The 21,557-nt window shown below is 41.9% G+C and overlaps 1 protein-coding gene across 1 annotated transcript in view; it reads left to right on the top strand.

Annotated features, from left to right (window-relative positions):
* The window catches only part of dcc (DCC netrin 1 receptor), a 638,603-nt gene that overhangs the window by 421,595 nt on the left and 195,451 nt on the right, over positions 1–21,557 (top strand). Inside the window, exons 8-11 of the mRNA XM_060912655.1 lie at positions 9,388–9,544; positions 12,903–13,057; positions 15,591–15,739; positions 20,288–20,426. Coding sequence (XP_060768638.1) covers positions 9,388–9,544; positions 12,903–13,057; positions 15,591–15,739; positions 20,288–20,426 — 600 coding nt within the window. The remainder of the gene's footprint in view (positions 1–9,387; positions 9,545–12,902; positions 13,058–15,590; positions 15,740–20,287; positions 20,427–21,557) is intronic.

Raw genomic sequence — 21,557 nt, 5'->3', positions numbered from 1 at the left:
GAGAATCTGGAAGAATCTCTGTGCGTAAGGGTCAAGGCCGGAAAACCATATTGGGTGCCCGTGATCTTCGGGCCCTTAGACGGCACTGCATCACATACAGGCATGCTTCTGTATTGGAAATCACAAAATGGGCTCAGGAATATTTCCAGAGAACATTATCTGTGAACACAATTCACCGTGCCATCCGCCGTTGCCAGCTAAAGCTCTGTAGTTCAAAGAAGAAGCCGTATCTAAACGTGATCCAGAAGTGCAGACGTCTTCTCTGAGCCACGGCTCATTTAAAATGGACTGTGGCAAAGTGGAAAACTGTTCTGTGGTCAGACGAATCAAAATTTGAAGTTCTTTATGGAAATCAGGGACACCGTGTCATTCGGACTAAAGAGGAGAAGGACGACCCAAGTTGTTATCAGCGCTCAGTTCAGAAGCCTGCATCTCTGATGGTATGGGGTTGCATTAGTGCGTGTGGCATGGGCAGCTTACACGTCTGGAAAGACACCATCAATGCTGAAAGGTATATCCAGGTTCTAGAGCAACATATGCTCCCATCCAGACGACGTCTCTTTCAGGGAAGACCTTGCATTTTCCAACATGACAATGACAAACCACATACTGCATCAATTACAGCATCATGGCTGTGTAGAAGAAGGGTCCGGGTACTGAACTGGCCAGCCTGCAGTCCAGATCTTTCACCCATAGAAAACATTTGGTGCATCATAAAACGGAAGATACGGCAAAAAAGACCTAAGACAGTTGAGCAACTAGAATCCTACATTAGACAAGAATGGGTTAACATTCCTATCCCTAAACTTGAGCAACTTGTCTCCTCAGTCCCCAGACGTTTACAGACTGTTGTAAAGAGAAAAGGGGATGTCTCACAGTGGGAAACATGACCTTGTCCCAACTTTTTTGAGATGTGTTGTCATGAAATTTAAAATCACCTAATTTTTCTCTTTAAATGATACATTTTCTCAGTTTAAACATTTGATATGTCATCTATGTTCTATTCTGAATAAAATATGGAATTTTGAAACTTCCACATCATTGCATTCCGTTTTTATTTACAATTTGTACTTTGTCCCAACTTTTTTGGAATCGGGGTTGTAGTTTTACCGAATTTAAAGGTTTTAAATAAGTAAAACGTGCCTCATTACGCAGCATATAAATGCCAAAATGATGCTAAAAAGAAGGACGAGAAGATATCTTTTTCACCGTTTACCTCGCCAGAATCGCCCAACTATTCGCAAGAAATGGATTCATGTCATCGGAAGACCTCAAAACAATCTGCCAGCAGTGCCCTACTTATGCTCCGAACATTTTGAATCATCCTGTTTCAATGAATCGACAGAATTAAAAGCAAGATTACTGGAGGCTTCCAGAATAAAAAGACAGAAAAGATGATGCCATGCCAACAATATTTGCCCATCATTCAGCTCCAAAAGTCTGTCAATGCAGTGTTGAGTGGCAACAGAGACAATACCAGGACATTAATTTCAACTTTGTTCTACCACAGTTCTTTGTAGTATACAGGGACGGATCCAGCCCAAGAATCTAACAGATGCGCATTTGCAGAAATATTTTCACTAATTTTACCACATTGCTATGGATTTACACTGGGACATAGACCATGCTGAGCTCTTTCCGAAGAGGGCAGCCACGGCCCACTACGACCGCGGCTCGGCCCGGTCTGTTGGTTGAGCGTGGCTATAGCCCATTTAGCTAGCTAGCGATAAAGTAAACAAATGCCCCATGACTGATGCCAAGTGCTGCACATATGTTTCTACATGCACATCGGTCTGAATCCTTCCCTGGTATATTATCGGTGTCTTACCTGGTGAGTTGCAATCAGTATTCCGATGCATTTTTGGCTCTTCAGCGTATATTGGAAGAAAATACGGGTAACAAAGAAAACACCGACGTTAAAGAACAATCACCGACGAATCAAGAGACAGAGCATTTGATTGAGCCTCAGATATGGTCGACTATACTCCAGATAAGAGAATTACTCAGAACGTTTTGCATGAAACTCACTCATTTGAAATTTCCGAAGTTTTATTTCATGGAAGTTTCATTTTCATTTATGTGCTCGGAACATGAATTGACCGGAAAGAGGGATTGACCGTAAAGTTGCTTTTAGAAAGTCTAGTACTAGAAAAAGGGCATCTTATATTAATGAGAAAATCAGCAGCTTCGGAAGAGACTCTGCTAAACTCTACAGAGAGATCTCACAAATACTCGACCTTCAATGTGAAAATCCTCTGCCAGAGTCAACCTCAGATCTAGGCCTCGCGGAGGATTTTGCTATTTTTTTCATTAACAACATTGATAAAATTCGTAGTGATTTAGCTGAGCATCCCAACTATCAGCCGGAGCATCCCACCGAGTACAACTTCTCTGCATTTACACAGGTTCATGAAGTAACTGTCGCCAACCTTATTAAGTCTTCAGAACCTAGCACTTGCTCATCAGATCCTATTCCAACTGCTATTCTTAAACAATATCATCACATTTTTACACCCGTCATAACAAAAATCATTAACAGTTCCTTTGTGTGTGGAATTTTCTATGAGGAATGGAAAGTTGCTATTGTGAAACCTCTTCTCAAGAAGTTGGGCATGGCATTAGTTAAAAGCAGTTACAGACCAGTCAGCAACCTATCCTTTGTTTCAAAGAGAGCTGAAAAGTGTGCTCTAGGTCAATTTGTACCATATGCCAATGACGACAAACTCATACCCGACTATCAAAGTGCTTACTGAAAACATTTTAGTACGGAAACGGCCCTCGTCAAGGTTACCAATGACTTTCTGTGGGCTATGGAACAGCAGCAGGTCACGACACTTATCAGTCTTGACCTGTCCGCAGCATTTGACACTGTGGATCATGATATCCTATTGGATGTCCTTCAAAAAAATTTTGGTGTCTCGGGTCAAGCACTTAAATGGTTCGGGTCATATCTTAACGGGCGCCAGATGAGGGTGAAAATTAACAACACCTACTCCAACCCTCGAGATCTTTCGTGCTCTGTCCCTCAGGGTAGTGTTACGGGACCAGTTCTGTACACATTAGCGTCTGTCATTCCTAGAAATACCCAGATCATGGGCTACGCTGATGATCACTGCATATATACTTCCTTTTCGCCAACATCTGATAAGGAAACAGAAAATTTACAAAAAACACAACTCATCCTTGCGGACATAAAGGAATGGATGAACCATAACAAGCTTAAGATGAATGATGTCAAAACTGAATTCATCTACTTCGGCAGCTTCGCCCAATTACAAAAGTGCAGTTTGGAGAGCATACGAATAAACCAAGCATTAGTGTTTCGTTCTAAATGCATCAAATACTTGGGTGTAGTCCTCGATGAGCAACTAAAATTTAAAGAACTAGTCCTAGCCAGGGCAGCACGGTGGTGTAGTGGTTAGCGCTGTCACCTCACAGCAAGAAGGTCCGGGTTCGAGCCCCGTGGCCGGCGAGGGCCTTTCTGTGCAGAGTTTGCATGTTCTCCCCGTGTCCACGTGGGTTTCCTCCGGGTGCTCCGGTTTCCCCCACAGTCCAAAGACATGCAGGTTAGGTTAACTGGTGACTCTAAATTGACCGTAGGTGTGAATGTGAGTGTGAATGGTTGTCTGTGTCTATGTGTCAGCCCTGTGATGACCTGGCGACTTGTCCAGGGTGTACCCCGCCTTTCACCCGTAGTCAGCTGGGATAGGCTCCAGCTTGCCTGCGACCCCTGTGGTCCTAGCCAAATGTAAAATAGCATCTCTCAATCTCCATAGATTATCTTCAATAAGGCAGTATCTGTCTTTGGAAAATGCTAAACAACTTGCTACTACTTTAGTTCTCCAATACTAGACTACTGTAACTCCCTGCTGTCTGGAATTTCAACTGGTCTTTTATGAAAACTTCAGCTTATCCAGAACCGTGCTGCCAAACTTGTCCTCAGAAGGAAACGGTCTGACAGTGCCGCTCGTGCACTATATGACCTACACTGGTTGCCAATTGCCTTCAGGATTGAGTTCAAGATCACTCTCTTAGTTTTCAAGTGCCTCCATAATCTTGCCCCGAAGTACCTTAGTGACTTACTTAGTGTTAGGGAATTTACGAGATCAACTCGAGTATCAGGTCAAGGTCTTCTTCTTACCATTCCTAAAACTATACGGAAGACCTTTGCTGACAGGTCCTTTAGTGTTTGTGGTCCTAGACTATGGAATAACCTCCCAGTATCCTTAAAATCAGTTGACTCTTGTGAGGAGTTTCGCAGCAAATTGAAAACTCATCTTTTCTCCAGGGCTTTCCATAATATGTTGAGTTAAAATTCAAATCATAAACAGTCCCGGTCATGTTCATACAAACGTGGCCAGTGGATTTTTTAAGATCTTAAGTTGTTAAATTACCCCTTAATTTCTATTTATTTTTCATTTCTCATCTCATTATCTCTAGCCGCTTTATCCTTCTACAGGGTCGCAGGCAAGCTGGAGCCTATCCCAGCTGACTACGGGCGAAAGGCGGGGTACACCCTGGACAAGTCGCCAGGTCATCACAGGGCTGACGCATAGACACAGACAACCATTCACACTCACATTCACACCTACGGTCAATTTAGAGTCACCAGTTAACCTAACCTGCATGTCTTTGGACTGTGGGGGAAACCGGAGCACCCGGAGGAAACCCACGCGGACACGGGGAGAACATGCAAACTCCACACAGAAAGGCCCTCGAACCCAGGACCTTCTTGCTGTGAGGCGACAACGCTAACCACTACACCACCGTGCCGCCCCTATTTATTTTTATTATTCTTAATTTGTTAAATTTATTTCTAGTCTACATTTTAAACTGTGGGTGGTAGAAATGGGCAACTGGACTTGCTTGATGATTCTTGAAAACGTTTCACCTCTCGTCCAAAAGGCTTCCTCAGTTCTGTCTGACTAATAGGGAGTATCAGATATTTATCCTCTCCTGGCTCAGAATCAGAATTCTGATGACCAGCACATCTAAGGTGTCATTGAGGCATCATGTTGATGTGGGTCGCTGGAGGCTGGGTGTGAACGGCGAGTCATTAGGGTGATCAAAGGATTGCCCGTTAGGGTGATCAATGGCAATCTGACTCCAGGACCCAGCTGTTTTCGGGGACTCACAGGAGGACAGAGAGAGTCAGATTGCCATTGATCACCCTAACGGGCAATCCTTTGATCACCCTAATGACTCGCCGTTCACACCCAGCCTCCAGCGACCCACATCAACATGATGCCTCAATGACACCTTAGATGTGCTGGTCATCAGAATTCTGATTCTGAGCCAGGAGAGGATAAATATCTGATACTCCCTATTAGTCAGACAGAACTGAGGAAGCCTTTTGGACGAGAGGTGAAACGTTTTCAAGAATCATCAAGCAAGTCCAGTTGCCCATTTCTACCACCCACAGTTTACTATGACCTGGATGATTGAGAATCTTCACAGACAAGTCTACATTTTAATTTTACTTTAAATTTATCATTATTTTCATCTCATCTCATTATCTCTAGCTGCTTTATCCTGTTCTACAGGGTCGCAGGTAAGCTGGAGCCTATCCCAGCTGACTACGGGCGAAAGGCGGGGTACACCCTGGACAAGTCGCCAGGTCATCACAGGGCTGACACATATGCCGCTTTTCCACTACCAACGCGGCTGAGTCGGGCTGAGCCGTGCCGTGCTGAGTTGAGCTGAATTGGGCTGTTGGAGTTGCATTTCGACTACAACCGCGCTGAACCGTGCTGGCTGGAAGTGGGTGGACACATTGGGTGGAGTTAGCGAAAGTGGGTGGACGTCACGTGATGTCGTTAAGCAGTGCAAACAGTGACATCAGTGATCTTTTAAGCGGTAGTCTCACGACCCGGATAGTAAACAATAAACATGGAGGACATGGTGTCGTTAGTGTTGCTGGTCTTGGTGCTGTGGCTTGTTGTCACCGACAACGCCAACAGATACTGGCAAGAGCGTATAGATGAGGCGAGGCGCATAAGGCTTCATAATTCTCGTAATTCGTAACTCTTCTTCTTCCGGGTTTACGGTGTTTACAGATCCCAGCGTGCTCGCGGGGCGTGTGTGGGCATGTGAGGACACTCCTCCTCACCAATCAGTGCACAGGGGAGTGTCTGCTCACGCCCCCAGCCTCACTCGGCACAGTTTGGCTCGCTTCAGCCCCACTCCAAAACCGTGCGAGTTTTAGGGGCTAAGCAGGGCTGAAGCGAGCCGAGTCGTGCTGTTTTTTGGTAGTCGAAACGCGAGCCGTGTCGGGCTGAAGCGAGCTGAAGTGAGCTGAAAAAGGGTAGTGGAAAAGGGCCAATTGACACAGACAACCATTCACACTCACATTCACACCTACGGTCAATTTAGAGTCACCAGTTAACCTAACCTGCATGTCTTTGGACTGTGGGGGAAACCGGAGCACCCGGAGGAAACCCATGTAGACACGGGGAGAACATGCAAACTCCACACAGAAAGGCCCTCGCCAGCCACGGGGCTCGAACCCAGAACTTCTTGCTGTGAGGCGACAGCGCTAACCACTACTCCACCGTGCCGCCCCTTTATCATTATTTTATTATTTAAAATTATATCTAGTTTTATTCTATGTTACTTTTTACATTTTGTTAAGTGCCATAGTGTGTATATATATTGTATAATTATGTGCGCTATATAAATGCTAATAAACTTAAACTTACTGTGCAAACAGATGAACCAGTCAGTGTTGAAATCCAGACAGAGACAGTTGTCTTCGAAGACAAGATTATCCAGTGCTCTTTGTTGGGAGATGAAAGCGTCTCATTAGATGATTCGTTCAAACTCTACTAGCAAAACCACGATGTAGGCAGAGGATATAAACAGCCGAGTTGCTCCAAGCTTCCACTAAGCCATGCCATTGCATACGTCACTTCTGCAGGAGGCCCATCTGGTATTTTAATAAAATTGATTTCTCTAGAACACTATTTGGTCTCCAAAAATGAGTGTTTGACTGTTGAAATCTACGAATACTTTTACTTAACATAAGAGTAAATCCACTGGAGGATTCCTTTAACAGCATGTGTCTAATTTGGCGCAATTGGAATAAATTACCTGGCTACATAATTTACCTGGTTCAAAATAAAAAAATAACATAGTGCTGATTGCTTTTTAAAAACAACCTGGTGGTTTTATAATGAGGCAGCAATTGGATGGTCCAACAGACAGTTTTTAGCTTGGACCCCCTGATGTTTAGGGAAACCATGGCCTAATGGTTAGAGAAGCAGGTTTGGGACCAAAAGGTCACTGGTTTGATTCCCTGGACCAGCAGGAATGGCTGAAGTGTCCTTGAGTAAGGCACCTAACCCCACCTACTCCCCAGGCTGCTCTGCGTATGTTGTACGTTGCTCTGGATAAGAGTGTCTGATAAATGCCTGTAACGTAACAATGTTATCAAGGTTTGTATTTACTGTTGACTGAAGAAAGACCTAGAAGAGTGGAAGGCAGCTCTGTCAGTGACAAAGTGGAATAATTTTCCAACTACACGGTATATAGAGCACTTCTAATGACATCAGTTGACGCTTCATAAGCTTGCACATCAGTTTTTGGTTGCGCTGAGCAGGTTGGAGGTGTTTGTTGACAAGGCAGTCTGTTCATTGTGATATTGCAGCATCTCAAACCTCAACTAACTCTGCACTATAACACAGTGTCACGAGAGACATCATCAGTGAATGTGTATATTTTACCAGCATGGACCAGCAAACATACCATTTGAGTCTGAGTGGACACTTCTGTTTTCTGACTGTTTCTTCAACTCGAGTGGGACTTGTTGTTTCAGCAGACATCAGGCAGCCCAAGAGTGTGTGTGTGTGTGTGTGTGTGTGTTGGGTCGTAACACTCATTCCCCAGGTGAGTGTGTGTGAACTAGTGTGTGAAGGTAGTATCTGACATAGACGTGTCTGCTTGAGAGAGCATCATCGCAGGTGTGAAAACAGCGTCTAGGGGTTCCAACTCACCCTGTTATATACACACACATCTTGATCAGGGTTTTAAGGAGTGTCAAGCTTTTATTTGGTTTTATTTATGTATTCCTAGCAGCCCCTCTACAATGGCCATCCATGGTCCATTGGACCACCACAGAGAAGATATTTAGGTGGGGGTCCCAGGAACCCCGGCATCACTGTTGCACCACATGATATACTCATCATAATTCAAAAGTCCTTCCCATGCCAGAACCTGGTCTTTCCAGGAAGTCTCCCGTCCAGTATTAACCAGGTCCTTGAGGCACGTAGGGCGGCGCCGATCTCCATTTCCGTAGCCCTTGGCCTCTCGCCTATACAGCTAGGGTTACAGTGGGTGGCTAGTCCTCTGATAACCGTGAAAGTTTGACTTACCACTCGCATCTGTATTGCAGCGTGCCTTGCCAGTTGGCAGTAGGCACCATTTTTATGATGGTCTTTGGAATGACCCGACCGCGAGTAGAACTTGCTATCTCTCGATCAAGAGGCAGACACGCTAACTACTAGGCCAGCTCGCGGTTGATATACTAGCACCAAATAGATAGCCATGTCAGTTTCACTGCTAAGATATGAAAGGTCCAAATAAAATCTGGAAAGCGGCGGTCCTGTGGTTCTGACTGATGTGTTAAAGGGGGTGATAACTTGTGCATAGCAAGTAAGCACCTAGGATTAGCATTTATGGACACTTGATCAGAACTGACACTTATTCCTTTGGCACCTGCTTTTACCCATCATGTATTCTGAGTACATCAGATGCAAATTCCCTGTCTTCTCTCCAACTTATCATTCCATTCCTGTCTGGTTCACCACTGGCTTTTCTGTATTGCAGGGGGCTATGATGAAGGCAATGCATTGTGGGTATCCACACACCACTCTTCTCGTCATTCATTGCTAATGTCAGCATGCTTGATTGAGCCGTGCACTGCATTGCTGAGTGGTTCTCCAACATCGAGCTGTCTCATTTTGCTCATTCCTCCATGCTTCCTCTGTGACTTTGACTAAGTACCCTGATCTTTGATGAGCAAAGCCTTTCTAGTCTGTGATCTTCTTTATCTTTCTTCTTTCTTTTCTTCCTGGTCTGTTTTTTCTCTCTTTATTTCTCTTTCCTTATGTTTTCATTCCATTGGTCATCACTCCTATTGTTTCTTTCACCCCTCCCTTCCTACCCTCCTGTCTTTTCCCCCTCACCTTTTTCCTTGTTCCTGAACCTCTTCTCTTTTCTTCGCTTCTCTTCTCTTCTCCGCCTCTCCCCTTCTCTCCCCCCCTCTCCCTCCCTCCCTCCCTCCCTCCCTGTATATGACTAACGGGTCAGAGGGCACTCCAGCTGTCCAGCCCTCTGATCCCCCCGTTCCCCACACTCCTTCGTTGACTTACTCCTCTCCTCCCCCACCAGTTGTCCCGAGCTCAGGCGTCCTCCCCTCCTTCCCCCGGGACGTGACCCCCATGCTTGTGTCCAGCCGCTTTGTGCGCCTCTCCTGGCGCCCCCCAGTGGAGACACGTGGCACCATCCTCACCTACGGTGTCTTCTACATGCAGGAGGGCATCAACAGGTGAGAAAGGATCTTCTTTTTTTAATTCTTATTCTTATTACAACTAAAAGCAAACAAGACATTAGTGGGGCAAGCAGCAGGCTCGTACTTGGCAGACAGCAGCCACTGCTGATAAAACAAGTGCTGCGAATCAGCATTTTTATTTTTATTTATTTTTTTTGAATAAGCCTTGGTTCACAAAAAGAAGTATGACTAAGACGGAGCAGATGCTGCTTGTCCAAAATGAAATAAGTGCATTTTTTATTTAATAAAAACTCCCAAATACAGAAAAGTATAAGGATTTCTTTGGTTCTGCCTGTTAATATGTATGGAAACACAATGTTTGGTCCAAGATGGAAAGGAAAGCAGGGCTGAATGTGCCAGATGGGAAGGTAGACATGTCCCTGCATATATTGACAATAAAGTGCAATATGCAGGGCTTTTTTTTTTTTTTTAACATGTTTTGTAGTCAGAGAAAGCATAGTCAAAGATCCAGAGTGTTTATGCAATTCCACACCACACAGCAAATCCCTACAGGTACTGAATACCCATAATGCCCTTTAATGTTTGGGCACCTTTCTGGATGCAGGGTTTGTGGTCATAAATCAATGATAGGAGAAGGCATTAGAAGAAGGAGAGGTCACTGGAATTGATTATTGTGTATATATTTTCACAATTTGTTAGCGAACACGCGCTAACCTGAAGGGCTTTTGAGAGAAGTCATATTTGTAAATGTTAAAACCTTTTCACTGCTAATGTTAGCTAGCTCGCTAACAAATGAGCCAACCTCAATCCCAAGAGGATTTTCATGTCGGGTTCCTAAGTATTCAAAAATGTCACTGCTAATGTTAGGTAGCTGGCTAATGAGCTAACTTGTCAGGATTTCTGAGAGGAATTTTAAGGCATGTTCATAAACGTTCAAAATCTTCCCAGCTAATGCTAGACAGTTGGTTAACAAGTTAACTCGACTGGATTTCTGAGAGGAATTATTCATAAATGCTCAAACTTTTCACTGAGATAGATAGATAGATAGATAGATAGATAGATAGATAGATAGATAGATAGATAGATAGATAGATAGATAGATAGATAGATAGATAGATATAGGTCCATATATATTTGGACACTGACACAAATTTTGTTTTTTTACCTGTTTACTGAAGCATATTCAAGTTATAGTTATATAATGGACATGGACATAAAGTCCAGACTTTCAGCTTTCATTTGAGGGGATCCACATTAAAATTGGATGAAGGGTTTAGGAGTTTCAGCTCCTTAACATGTGCCACCCTGTTTTTAAAGGGACCAAAAGTAATTGGACAATTGACTCAAAGGCTATTTCATGGGCAGGTGTGGGCAATTCCTTTGTTATGTCATTCTCAGTTAAGCAGATAAAAGGCCTGGAGTTGATTTGAGGTGTGGTGCTTGCATTTGGAAGATTTTGCTGTGAAGAAAACATGCAGTCAAAGGAGCTCTCCATGCAGGTGAAACAAGCCATCCTTAAGCTGCGAAAACAGAAAAAACCCATCCGAGAAATTGCTGCAATATTAGGAGTGGCAAAATCTACAGTTTGGTACATCCTGAGAAAGAACGAAAGCACTGGTGAACTCATCAATGCAAAAAGACCTGGACGCCCACAGACGACAACAGTGGTGGATGATCGCAGAATAATTTCCATGGTGAAGAGAAACCCCTTCACAACAGCTAACCAAGTGAACAACACTTTCCAGGAGGTAGGCGTATCAATATCCAAATCTACCATAAAGAGAAGACTGTATGAAAGTAAATACAGAGAGTTCACTGCACGGTGCAAGCCACTCATAAGCCTAAAGAATAAAAAGGCTAGATTGGACTTTGCTAAAAAACATCTAAAAAAGCCAGCACAGTTCTGGAAGAACATTCTTTGGACAGATGAAACCAAGATCAACCTCTACCAGAATGATGGCAAGAAAAAAGTATGGCGAAGGCATGGTACAGCTCATGATCCAAAGCATACCACATCATCTGTAAAATACAGCGGAGGCAGTGTGATGGCTTGGGCATGCATGGCTTCCAGTGGCACTGGGTCACTAGTGTTTATTGATGATGTGACACAGGACAGAAGCAGCCGGATGAATTCTGAGGTATTCAGAGACATACTGTGTGCTCAAATCCAGCCAAATGCAGCCAAATTGATTGGTCGGCGTTTCATAATACAGATGGACAATGACCCAAAACATAAAGCCAAAGCAACCCAGGAGTTTATTAAAGCAAAGAAGTGGAATATTCTTGAATGGCCAAGTCAGTCACCTGATCTCAACCCAATTGAGCATGCATTTCACTTGTTAAAGACTAAACTTCAGACAGAAAGGCCCACAAACAAACAGCAACTGAAAACCGCTGCAGTAAAGGCCTGGCAGAGCATTAAAAAGGAGGAAACACAGCGTCTGGTGATGTCCATGAGTTCAAGACTTCAGGCAGTCATTGCCAACAAAGGGTTTTCAACCAAGTATTAGAAACGAACGTTTTATTTACAATTATTTAATTTGTCCAATTACTTTTGAGCCCCTGAAATGAAGGGATTGTGTTTAAAAAATGCTTTAGTTCCTCACATTTTTATGCAATCATTTTGTTCAACCCACTGAATTAAAGCTGAAAATCTGAACTTCAACTGCATCTGAATTGTTTTGTTCAAAATTCATTGTGGTAATGTACAGAACCAAAATTAGAAAAATGTTGTCTCTGTCCAAATATTTATGGACCTAACTATAGATAGATAGATAGAGCCAACTTGACAGGCTGTCTGAGAGGATTTTTCAAATCATATTCATAAATTTTCTAAAATTTCACTGTTAATGCTAAGATAGTTGGCTAATGAGCTGATTTTAAGTCGTATTCAAAATTTTTCACTGCCAAAGATACAGTTGACTGATAAGCTAACTTTTTGAGCGTCATAATAAAACTAGAACAAATTTGAGGTCAGATATTGGCTCAGTGATAATCCAGGTGTTCACATGTGGCTTGTTAATCACCAAACTATAACTTTTACTCACTCCCATAACAGCTATAGCTATAAAATGAGCACGATATGGTGTCACCTCACCTTGAAATGTTTTTGTTCTTTCTTTTATAGACAGTTGGCTGCTGCGGTGCAGTCAGGTTCAGTAAGTCAGTAGTATATTACGCTCTCTTTATGGTTCCCCTAAAGCCTCTTTTATTCTGAACATGTCTCTGCTCATCATGCGGCACATAAAGTCTGGGCTCTTAAATAAAGCAGCCTTGATCTTTATTTTAGCACTGAATTGGAAAATATTTGGCACAATTTTGAGGATCAGGTCTTGTAACATGCTTGTAGGGATCTTGGAGTTGTGTTTTAATTGACGTTCATCACTTCTTACAGAGAGCGGTCGGTGAATGTGACAGAGCCGGAGAGTCTCCAGTTGACGGTGAACAACCTGAAGCCCGAGGCTGTTTATATCTTCAGGGTGGTGGCCTACAATGAGCTGGGGCCAGGAGAAAGCTCTGAGCAAATCCGGCTCTCCACACAACCTGAATGTACGTACAGTTGTCACACTGTGTTGGACGGTATCAACGTTTTTTTTATGATGTGGATATTTTCCATTAGAGTTACCCACTATTTATAATTGAATAAGTAAAAAGTTAGCATCATTGTCTTTAAGGACTTCTTTACTGTCCATTCTCAGGTTCTGATGAATCTCTGAATGAGTGCTTAATTAAAAGCGAATGGTTGGTGAAGCAGTTACTTCTTCCAGTTTAATTTCATCCAAGGTTTATGTTATAGTTAACAGTTATTCCACAAAATCGAGGTGTACATGAGCTGATAGCCGGCTATAAACCATGTACAATGAAATTGAGCGAAATAACTGTTTTGTTCTATCCACATTCACTGGATTTTGAGAAACCGAGCATTTTTTATTTTATTTTTTTGCAAATTTGATAAATAAAAACTTTATACAAAGCATCCAACGGAATCATTTCCGCTTAGAATGTAAACAAACTGGCGAAATTACAGTAGCAATTTGTGAAAAATGCTATAATAATTCTTGAAAAAAAATACGTTCTTACCATCAAATACTTTTATCCCCCATTTTGTTGCTTATTTATTTATTTATTTATTTATTTGTATTATCTGGGGATCTGGGGTTTTGTTTCCGAGAAGAGTTATTACGTCCTCGGTTGGTTCAGCAACACACTCCGCCATTTTGTTTTTCTTTACTCACAGTATATGAGCTGATATCCTAGTAGTAGAGTAGCCAATCAAAGCATGCAATTGCTCATATCCAGTGAATGTGGATAGAATAATTAATATTATACAATGTTGTTATAAAATCTAAGACAAAATAATGCATGCTAAATGTCTAATTATAAAGTCATAAGTATTCTCGAATTCCAGAGGTTTTTTTTTTTTTTTTATCTTGAACCCATTTATTGAAGTTCAACCAAAAAAATTTTAATGCAAGATTTGAATGCAACCTTATTCCATTTACAGGAAGCAAACAACAAGCTGGAGGAACTTTAACTCAGGCAGGACTTTGTATCCTCTAGTGTGGGTTCATCTTCTTCTTAGGGCATGAGCACCAAAAGAAAGTAGTTTGACCTTAATATTAAGTTGCTATTTTAAGGAACCCAAACCTAAGGTTATGACAAATTGTGTCCCTTCAAAAAGTGATGTTTGAAGGTCATTATGTTCCTAAAAGATGTTTAGAGCGTTCCAAATTTTCAATTTTGGGTAAATACCTTTTACTGGTTTGCATGATATTATTTAAAGTGACTCCATGCCCTTGTCTGCTGTCTAATTCCCTAATGTTGCCTTCCATTATAGACCTTTTAATACAGAAAGTTTTACCCAGACATTGGCTTTTCACCTTTTTAATGAGGCTCAGTGGAGATGTTGAACAGCTTGACCTTTTCTTCATACCTCACCGACAAGCTTTTCGCCCATAGCTCTAAGTCGCTACAGAGAGAACATGCATAGACTGACAAAAGAAACACTCTGGGGGGAAAAAAAAATCAAATTTCAAGTCCGTGAGCACTTTGCATAGAAACATTTGCTGTTTTACATTCTCTTCGTTTTCTCACTTCTCTTTCTTCACCTCTCTATAACCTGTAATTCTTTTTTTTTATGAAAAAGTCCCTAATGCCAAGATTATCATGATGTCAAATATGTGCATATATCAATATTGGGCCTAGGATTCAGCCCTGATGCACCGTTATCTCTGGCAGTGCAGAAGAAACAAATTGACCTTGACTTGGTAGATTAACCAGTGATTGAAATAGCAGCATGAGCTGAAACTATTTGACATGGAGAATGTGGCATGACTGCTTTGGGTTTTGGGAAGAAATGCAAAGCACTGTTTATATAAAAATATTTGGCATAAAGACTGTTTCAGGTCATCAAAAATGTTATATTTTGATTATTTTCTCATTTATTTTATTATATATTGTATTTTTACAATTTCTGTTGTATGTATTTATTTATTTTTAACGAATGTGACGTGAGAAATGAAACATCTCTAGTACTTACAAGGGTACTTCAAAAAGTTCTCGTCTTCACCCGGAAACAAGGGGCGTAACTCCCATTTTGGGGCATAACTGTATACTATAAAGCCTTACATCACTGTCCACTTAACTGAAAGAAGCAATCAAAGAAAAAAAGGAGCGGAACGCTTCGAGCTGGCATGCTGTTGCTCCAGGACAATGCACCCGTCCACACAGCACAGGTGGCAGTGGCATAAGCAGCCAAATGTGGCTTTGAACTGTTGCCCCATGCACCTTACTCACCCAATCTGGCACCATCTGACTTCTATCTGCTTTCCAAACTGAAATCCCACTTTTGCGTGGTCGCCATTTTCAGAGTGATGAAGTCATCCATGCTGTTGAGGAGCATCTGGAGACTCAAGATGTGACCACCTTCTGCGAAGGAATCACGAAGCTCAAATATCGGTGGACCAAGTGCATTGAAGTTAAAGGAAAAATAATGCAAGAACAATTTTGAGACCAAGAACTTTTTGAAGTAGTCTCGCATATGTATAGTCTCACTCTGTCCGTGTATGTTTGTGTGGAGCAGTGCAGGTTCCTGGTCCTGTGGAGAACCTCCAAGCCGAGGCCATGTCCCCAACCTCCATCCAGGCCTCATGGGATCCTCCAGCATACGCCAACGGCCCTGTCCAAGGCTACCGGCTCCTCTGGACCGAGACCTCCACTGGCAAAGAGCAGGTCTGTACAACAGTCTTTCTGTAGTTCTCAGGCAATGTTAGGCCGACTGTGCTTAAAGGTATGGTGTTGACTTTTTTTTTTTAATTGAGCTTGACACCCCTGCTGTAGACGGAAATATGGACTACTTCAAATAGGAAGAAGGAAGTCGTTTGCATTCATATGTTTTCTACAACACTATATTCCTATAGTTTCACTCATTTTGCTAGTAGGCTAGCTAATATGAGCATTCAGGATTGGCATTTGATTAATATATAATAAATAAATAAATACATTTTATGGTTTTATGAGTGGATTTTGAAGCATTATTCAGAATTATCTGTTAATACTGCACAGTTCGCTAACATGAGCTAACTCTGACAGGAATTTTAAGGAATATTCCTCAGTGATTTTAATTGTCATTGCTAACATTTGTCAGCTAGCTAACTTGCGCTAACTTGACAGGATTTCTGAGAGGATTTTGAATTGTTTTCATAAGTGTTTACACGAACTAACCTGACAGGAAGTTTAAATAATATTTATCAATGGCCATAATCTTTATTTTGTCAGCTCGCTAACTTGAACCAACCTGACAGGATTTCTGGGAGGACTTGGAGTTGTGTTCATAAGTATTTATAATCTTTTAGTGCGGATCATGTTCGGGGGAAAAATATAAACAAAAAAACAAAGTGTATTGCAATGCTCAGACCATAAGAACTCTAGGACTCAAACGAAGTTCTGTCTCGTTCTTAAGTGATGTGAAGCACTAATGTTCCATATAAGGAGGAAAAAAAAAGACTTGGGGGTGAAAATGGATACCAGTAATAGAGTTTTTGCTGTTAGTAACTTTGGAACTGGAGGATGAGGAAAGAAAAGAGAGTGTTCGTTTTTACAATTCCAGTTGATTTGAGATGGCAATAATCAGTCTCTCCGTGGTGTCCATTGTTGTAAACAGTCTTGTTGTCGTTTCAGACATCCTGTACCTACATATGACTATAACTACAAATTCCTCTTAGAATCGTACTGCTTTGATTGGTCAGAATGGTTGAAACAGTCCTTGGCTACACTAAACGGTCATTGATGAGTATTGCGTCGCGCTCAGAAAGTTGAATCAAGGTTTACTTGATCCAACACTCTGCTCCTACGTCACTAGTGTAACACTAGCAGCGTCGACTGTTCTGTTGCCAATCAATAGCAAATCTGACAGTACTACTGCTGCTCAGTGTGATCCCTGCCTTACAGTTAAAGCTACTCCGACAGGATTTATGAGACTGTTTAGTTATGCTTATAAACATTCTTAAAGGGGAACAGAGGGCAATATATAGAGTAAATATAACAATAAAACACACATTAACGAACCTTATTCAAGACTTACAAAAGTTTTTTGTTCTAAGGTTGGAAAGTTATAGTGTTTTGAAAGTAGCTCGAGCAAACTATTTCCGCAGTTTGAACAGCCCGCCATGATATTAATTTTATCCAATCAGAATGCACGTTCATTTTCTCTGCGTAACACTCATGACGTATGTATGTGCCCAGTTGTGTTGGCTCATTGAGGTTGGGAATAGCACGTGTGAAATACCTGTTTCTGCCTCTTGCGACGATTTCGCAAGTCCACGGGTGGCGCCTAGCTCATTGCAGCAAATAAATTCTGCTGGACTCGTGAGCAACTCCACGTTACATTTTCCGCACGAGCACCACGCCGTGTCACCTGCACGCAGACGCTCTGCCCCACGCTCGCCATGCCCATGGTCAGCATCAGTCTCATCCTCGCCGTCATCTGAGCTTTCTTCTCTTATTTCATCACCGGAGTCGAGAGTACCTCTCCTAGGTTCAAACTGGTACCCTTCTAAGCCATAGCCTGCTTGCAGTGTGTCTTGCGGGATCTCTTCGTATGATTCGACAGAGCTGTCGCTTTCACTTGATGCGCCCGACACCATGATTACACACTTATCTCCTCTATTTCGGAGAGTTCCGCTAGTGCAGTGGGTAGCGCTGACGTCATGGTCTTTTAAAAATGGCGACTCTTGTGCGGTTTAGCGTATAAAGTATTATATTTACAATTACCAAGATATTTCGTTGTTTTCTAGTATATAAATTTGATAGAATACTTAAGAATACGTTACTTTGTCACATCAGCAACTGTATATATTATATTTGGTACCCCTTTAATATATATATATATATAATATATGTTATTTACCAGCTGGGAGGTCCGTATCGTGAAATACCGTGACCGAGGTCAGTATTCAAGGCTGAGGTCACGGTATTTCACCATACGGACCAACCTTAAGCTGGTAAATAATATATTTATTTTTTTCTTTACCAAATATTAACAGAAAACGAGAGCGCCCGAAAGGGAAAACCGAGCCGAGTCGCCATTTTGAATCCTCATTCACGGCTGTAATGCAAATGGCTTCCTCCTCGGTATACAAGTGCACTTCCATGGCAGGAAAAAAACTACATTTTGCCGCCTATGTCGTCCCCTATTTATACAAAATTGAGTCATTCAGGATTCAGCCATGTTTTTGCTTGCCGTTGGCAACAGTTACAGGTTTTTAGCTTTCTCCTGAAATGTTTTCTTTTATTTCTTCTTCCTCAGGGTAGTAAAACTCGCTTTCGCTGTGAACACTGTCGTTATCGCTATCCATGATGTAAAATTAATGCTATTATGCTGAGAAATGCTGGCAAAAATTTATAAGATTTTTGATAAAAATCTTATAAATAAATCTTATAAAAAAGATAAATGTTGACAAAAATTGCTACCATGTTTGTTGTTGTTGTGAACGAGCGAGTCGCCAGAGGTCCATAACTGGGGTCCGTACCGTAGGATACGGACCCGCTCGCCAGCCAATCAGAGCGCAGGATTTGATGAAAACCGCACCGCGAAAAAAATAATTATGCGTAACACTACACAGCTAGCTAATATGAGCTGTTCTGACAGGATTTCTAAGAGGAATTTGTAGTTATAGTCATCTATTGTCAGCTAGCTACGAAGAGTGAACAGACCATTCTTGGCTGCTGCTAGCTGGTTAGCATTCGCTAATCTGACAGGATTTCTGAGAGAATTTTGAATCATATTCATAAGTGTTCGTAATTTTCCCATTTAAAAACAAGCTAGCTGGCTAATATGAGCTAATCTGACAGTATTTACGCGAGAATTGTTTAGTCATATTCATCTCATCTCATCTCATTATCTCTAGCCGCTTTATCCTTCTACAGGGTCGCAGGCAAGCTGGAGCCTATCCCAGCTGACTACGGGCGAAAGGCGGGGTACACCCTGGACAAGTCGCCAGGTCATCACAGGGCTGACACATAGACACAGACAACCATTCACACTCACATTCACACCTACGCTCAATTTAGAGTCACCAGTTAACCTAACCTGCATGTCTTTGGACTGTGGGGGAAACCGGAGCACCCGGAGGAAACCCACGCGGACACGGGGAGAACATGCAAACTCCACACAGAAAGGCCCTTGCCGGACCCGGGGTTCAAACCCAGGACCTTCTTGCTGTGAGGCGACAGCGCTAACCACTACACCACCGTGCCGCCCTGTTTAGTCATATTTATAAGTATTATTAATCTTTACTCCTATCACTAGACTGCTCGCTAATATGGCTGACAGCTAATATTCTGACAGGATTTCCGAGAAGAATTTGAAGTTATATTTATCAGTGTTTATAATCATCCCTGCTAATATGTGTCAGCTAGCTACAGAGAGTAAACAGTGCATGAGTCATATTCATAAATATTTGTAATTTCATTGCTGACACTGAACAACTCGCTAACATGATCTGACTTGACAGGATTTCTGAGCCTCATTATTAAAATACTTTTAAAGACCAGGCGGAAGCTCAAAACATTTTGGAGTGTGTGTGTGTGTGGTGGTGGTGGTGGGGATCTTGAGTTCATATATTTGGCTGAAAGATTTCTCCTGTATCTGTAAACCTCTTACTCCCATAATCCTTTGCTGTGTGTAGACAGGAAAACTGAGTAGATGATGCCCAGATTGTACAGCTATCAAATCTCCAGGTGTCTGGGATTTGAATACTTTACAGATTTGTGGCTTTGCGGTGTGCTCACAGCGTCTGTAGAATGTAAACAGCAGCCGTAATCAGTCACTGCAGCTTTTTAACCAAACCTGATCCGTTCGGTGTTGTTTATCACCATAGGGTATAATTAAAGCACAGCATGCCTACACTTTCTTCAGCGAGTGGCTTTCTTAGCACTGGTCTCTGCAGAGTGTAAGGTGCCTCATGTTGGCTTGATAAAAGAGCAGAGAGAAAGTGGAAAGCTTAGAGAGAAAATCAGCTGGATAAATATTTAACATGCTCACCCTGTCGGTTTCTGCCAGGCACTTTTTGCCGTGCCAGTCTGCCCCTCTGTAAGCTAAAATATACTGTAGACAGTGGCTTATACTGTAAGTGGGACTGGAACCTTGCCATGATCAATTCACAGCTTAAAAGAGGAGAGAATAGAGAACATTTCTGTCATAATGGATGCTGATGATTAATGAAAATGAAATGATTTGATGGTCTGTTTTTCCCTTTTTTTTTTTTAAACCATAATCAGAGCATAGAGGTGCTTGGGCAAAGCTACAGAATGGAAGGATTGAAGAAGTTTACTGAGTATTCTTTACGCGTCCTGGCACTGAACCACCACGGCCCGGGCATCACCACAGACGAAATGCTCATCACAACCTTCTCTGATGGTAATACCTTACACAAAATCTTCCATTTATACAAAATTACCAACACACACCAATGTTGGAGACACTCCTCCATATTTAGTGCTAGCATTTCGTGTCAGGTCATTTTTGTTTTCACAAACATACAGACGAAGTATAGCTACAATCAAATGCATCCTGATGACTTATTAAAGATCTGACTCGTAGTTTGTCATGATGTATAACACTAAATAGCTTTCCTAATATGCGCATAGATTTGCATATACACTACCGTTCAAAAGTTTGGGGTCACCCAGACAATTTTGTGTTTTCCATGAAAAGTCACACTTTTATTTACCACCATAAGTTGTAAAATGAATAGAAAATATAGTCAAGACATTTTTCTGGCCATTTTGAGCATTTAATCGACCCCACAAATGTGATGCTCCAGAAACTCAATCTGCTCAAAGGAAGGTCAGTTTTATAGCTTCTCTAAAGAGCTCAACTGTTTTCAGCTGTGCTAACATGATTGTACAAGGGTTTTCTAATCATCCATTAGCCTTCTGAGCAGGGCTTTGAACCAGAATTTTTTTCCTATTGGTTCGTTCCGAACAGAAACGGAATTTTAACGTTTCCGGTTTTGGGTTCCACCATTAAATAGACGTTCCTGAACCGGTTAGAACAAAAAAATTTAGTTCCCGGAACGGTTAATTACGTTCCCTGTCAGCTGTTTAACAAATGGCTATAAAATTATGTCTCTGTCTCATCCAGCTTAAGCCAAATGTAGGCTAATTCTATTACAACCTTCATTAAATAAGACAAGAAATAATTCAAAACAATTATTATTTCAAATGTTGGCGATTTGGATTCTCAGTATGTCTTCCCATCTACACAAACAGAAAAAGTGCCAAAAATGAAAGATAATTCGTTTAGTGTGTTACCAAAGGCTAGTCAGGCCCTATGCATTGATAGGCTAACAGAAATTAACGTCATTTAATGTTCGCGAGCCTCTCATTAACGTGGACAAATATATTGATATCGTGTTTGAAATTGACGTTTTGAATAACGATAGACTGCAATATTTACCTCTTATTTAAGATGTGGAGACGTGATAGTAGTCCACCCTCCCGCTCTCTCCATTCAGTCAGCGAACGTCACACAGGAAGTGAACCCCAG

Source organism: Neoarius graeffei, chromosome 28 (assembly GCF_027579695.1).
Source record: "Neoarius graeffei isolate fNeoGra1 chromosome 28, fNeoGra1.pri, whole genome shotgun sequence".
In the NCBI taxonomy this organism is placed as follows: Eukaryota; Metazoa; Chordata; class Actinopteri; order Siluriformes; family Ariidae; genus Neoarius; species Neoarius graeffei.
Note: the sequence above shows the minus strand (reverse complement) of the source record. Positions and strands in the feature narration are given on the sequence as shown.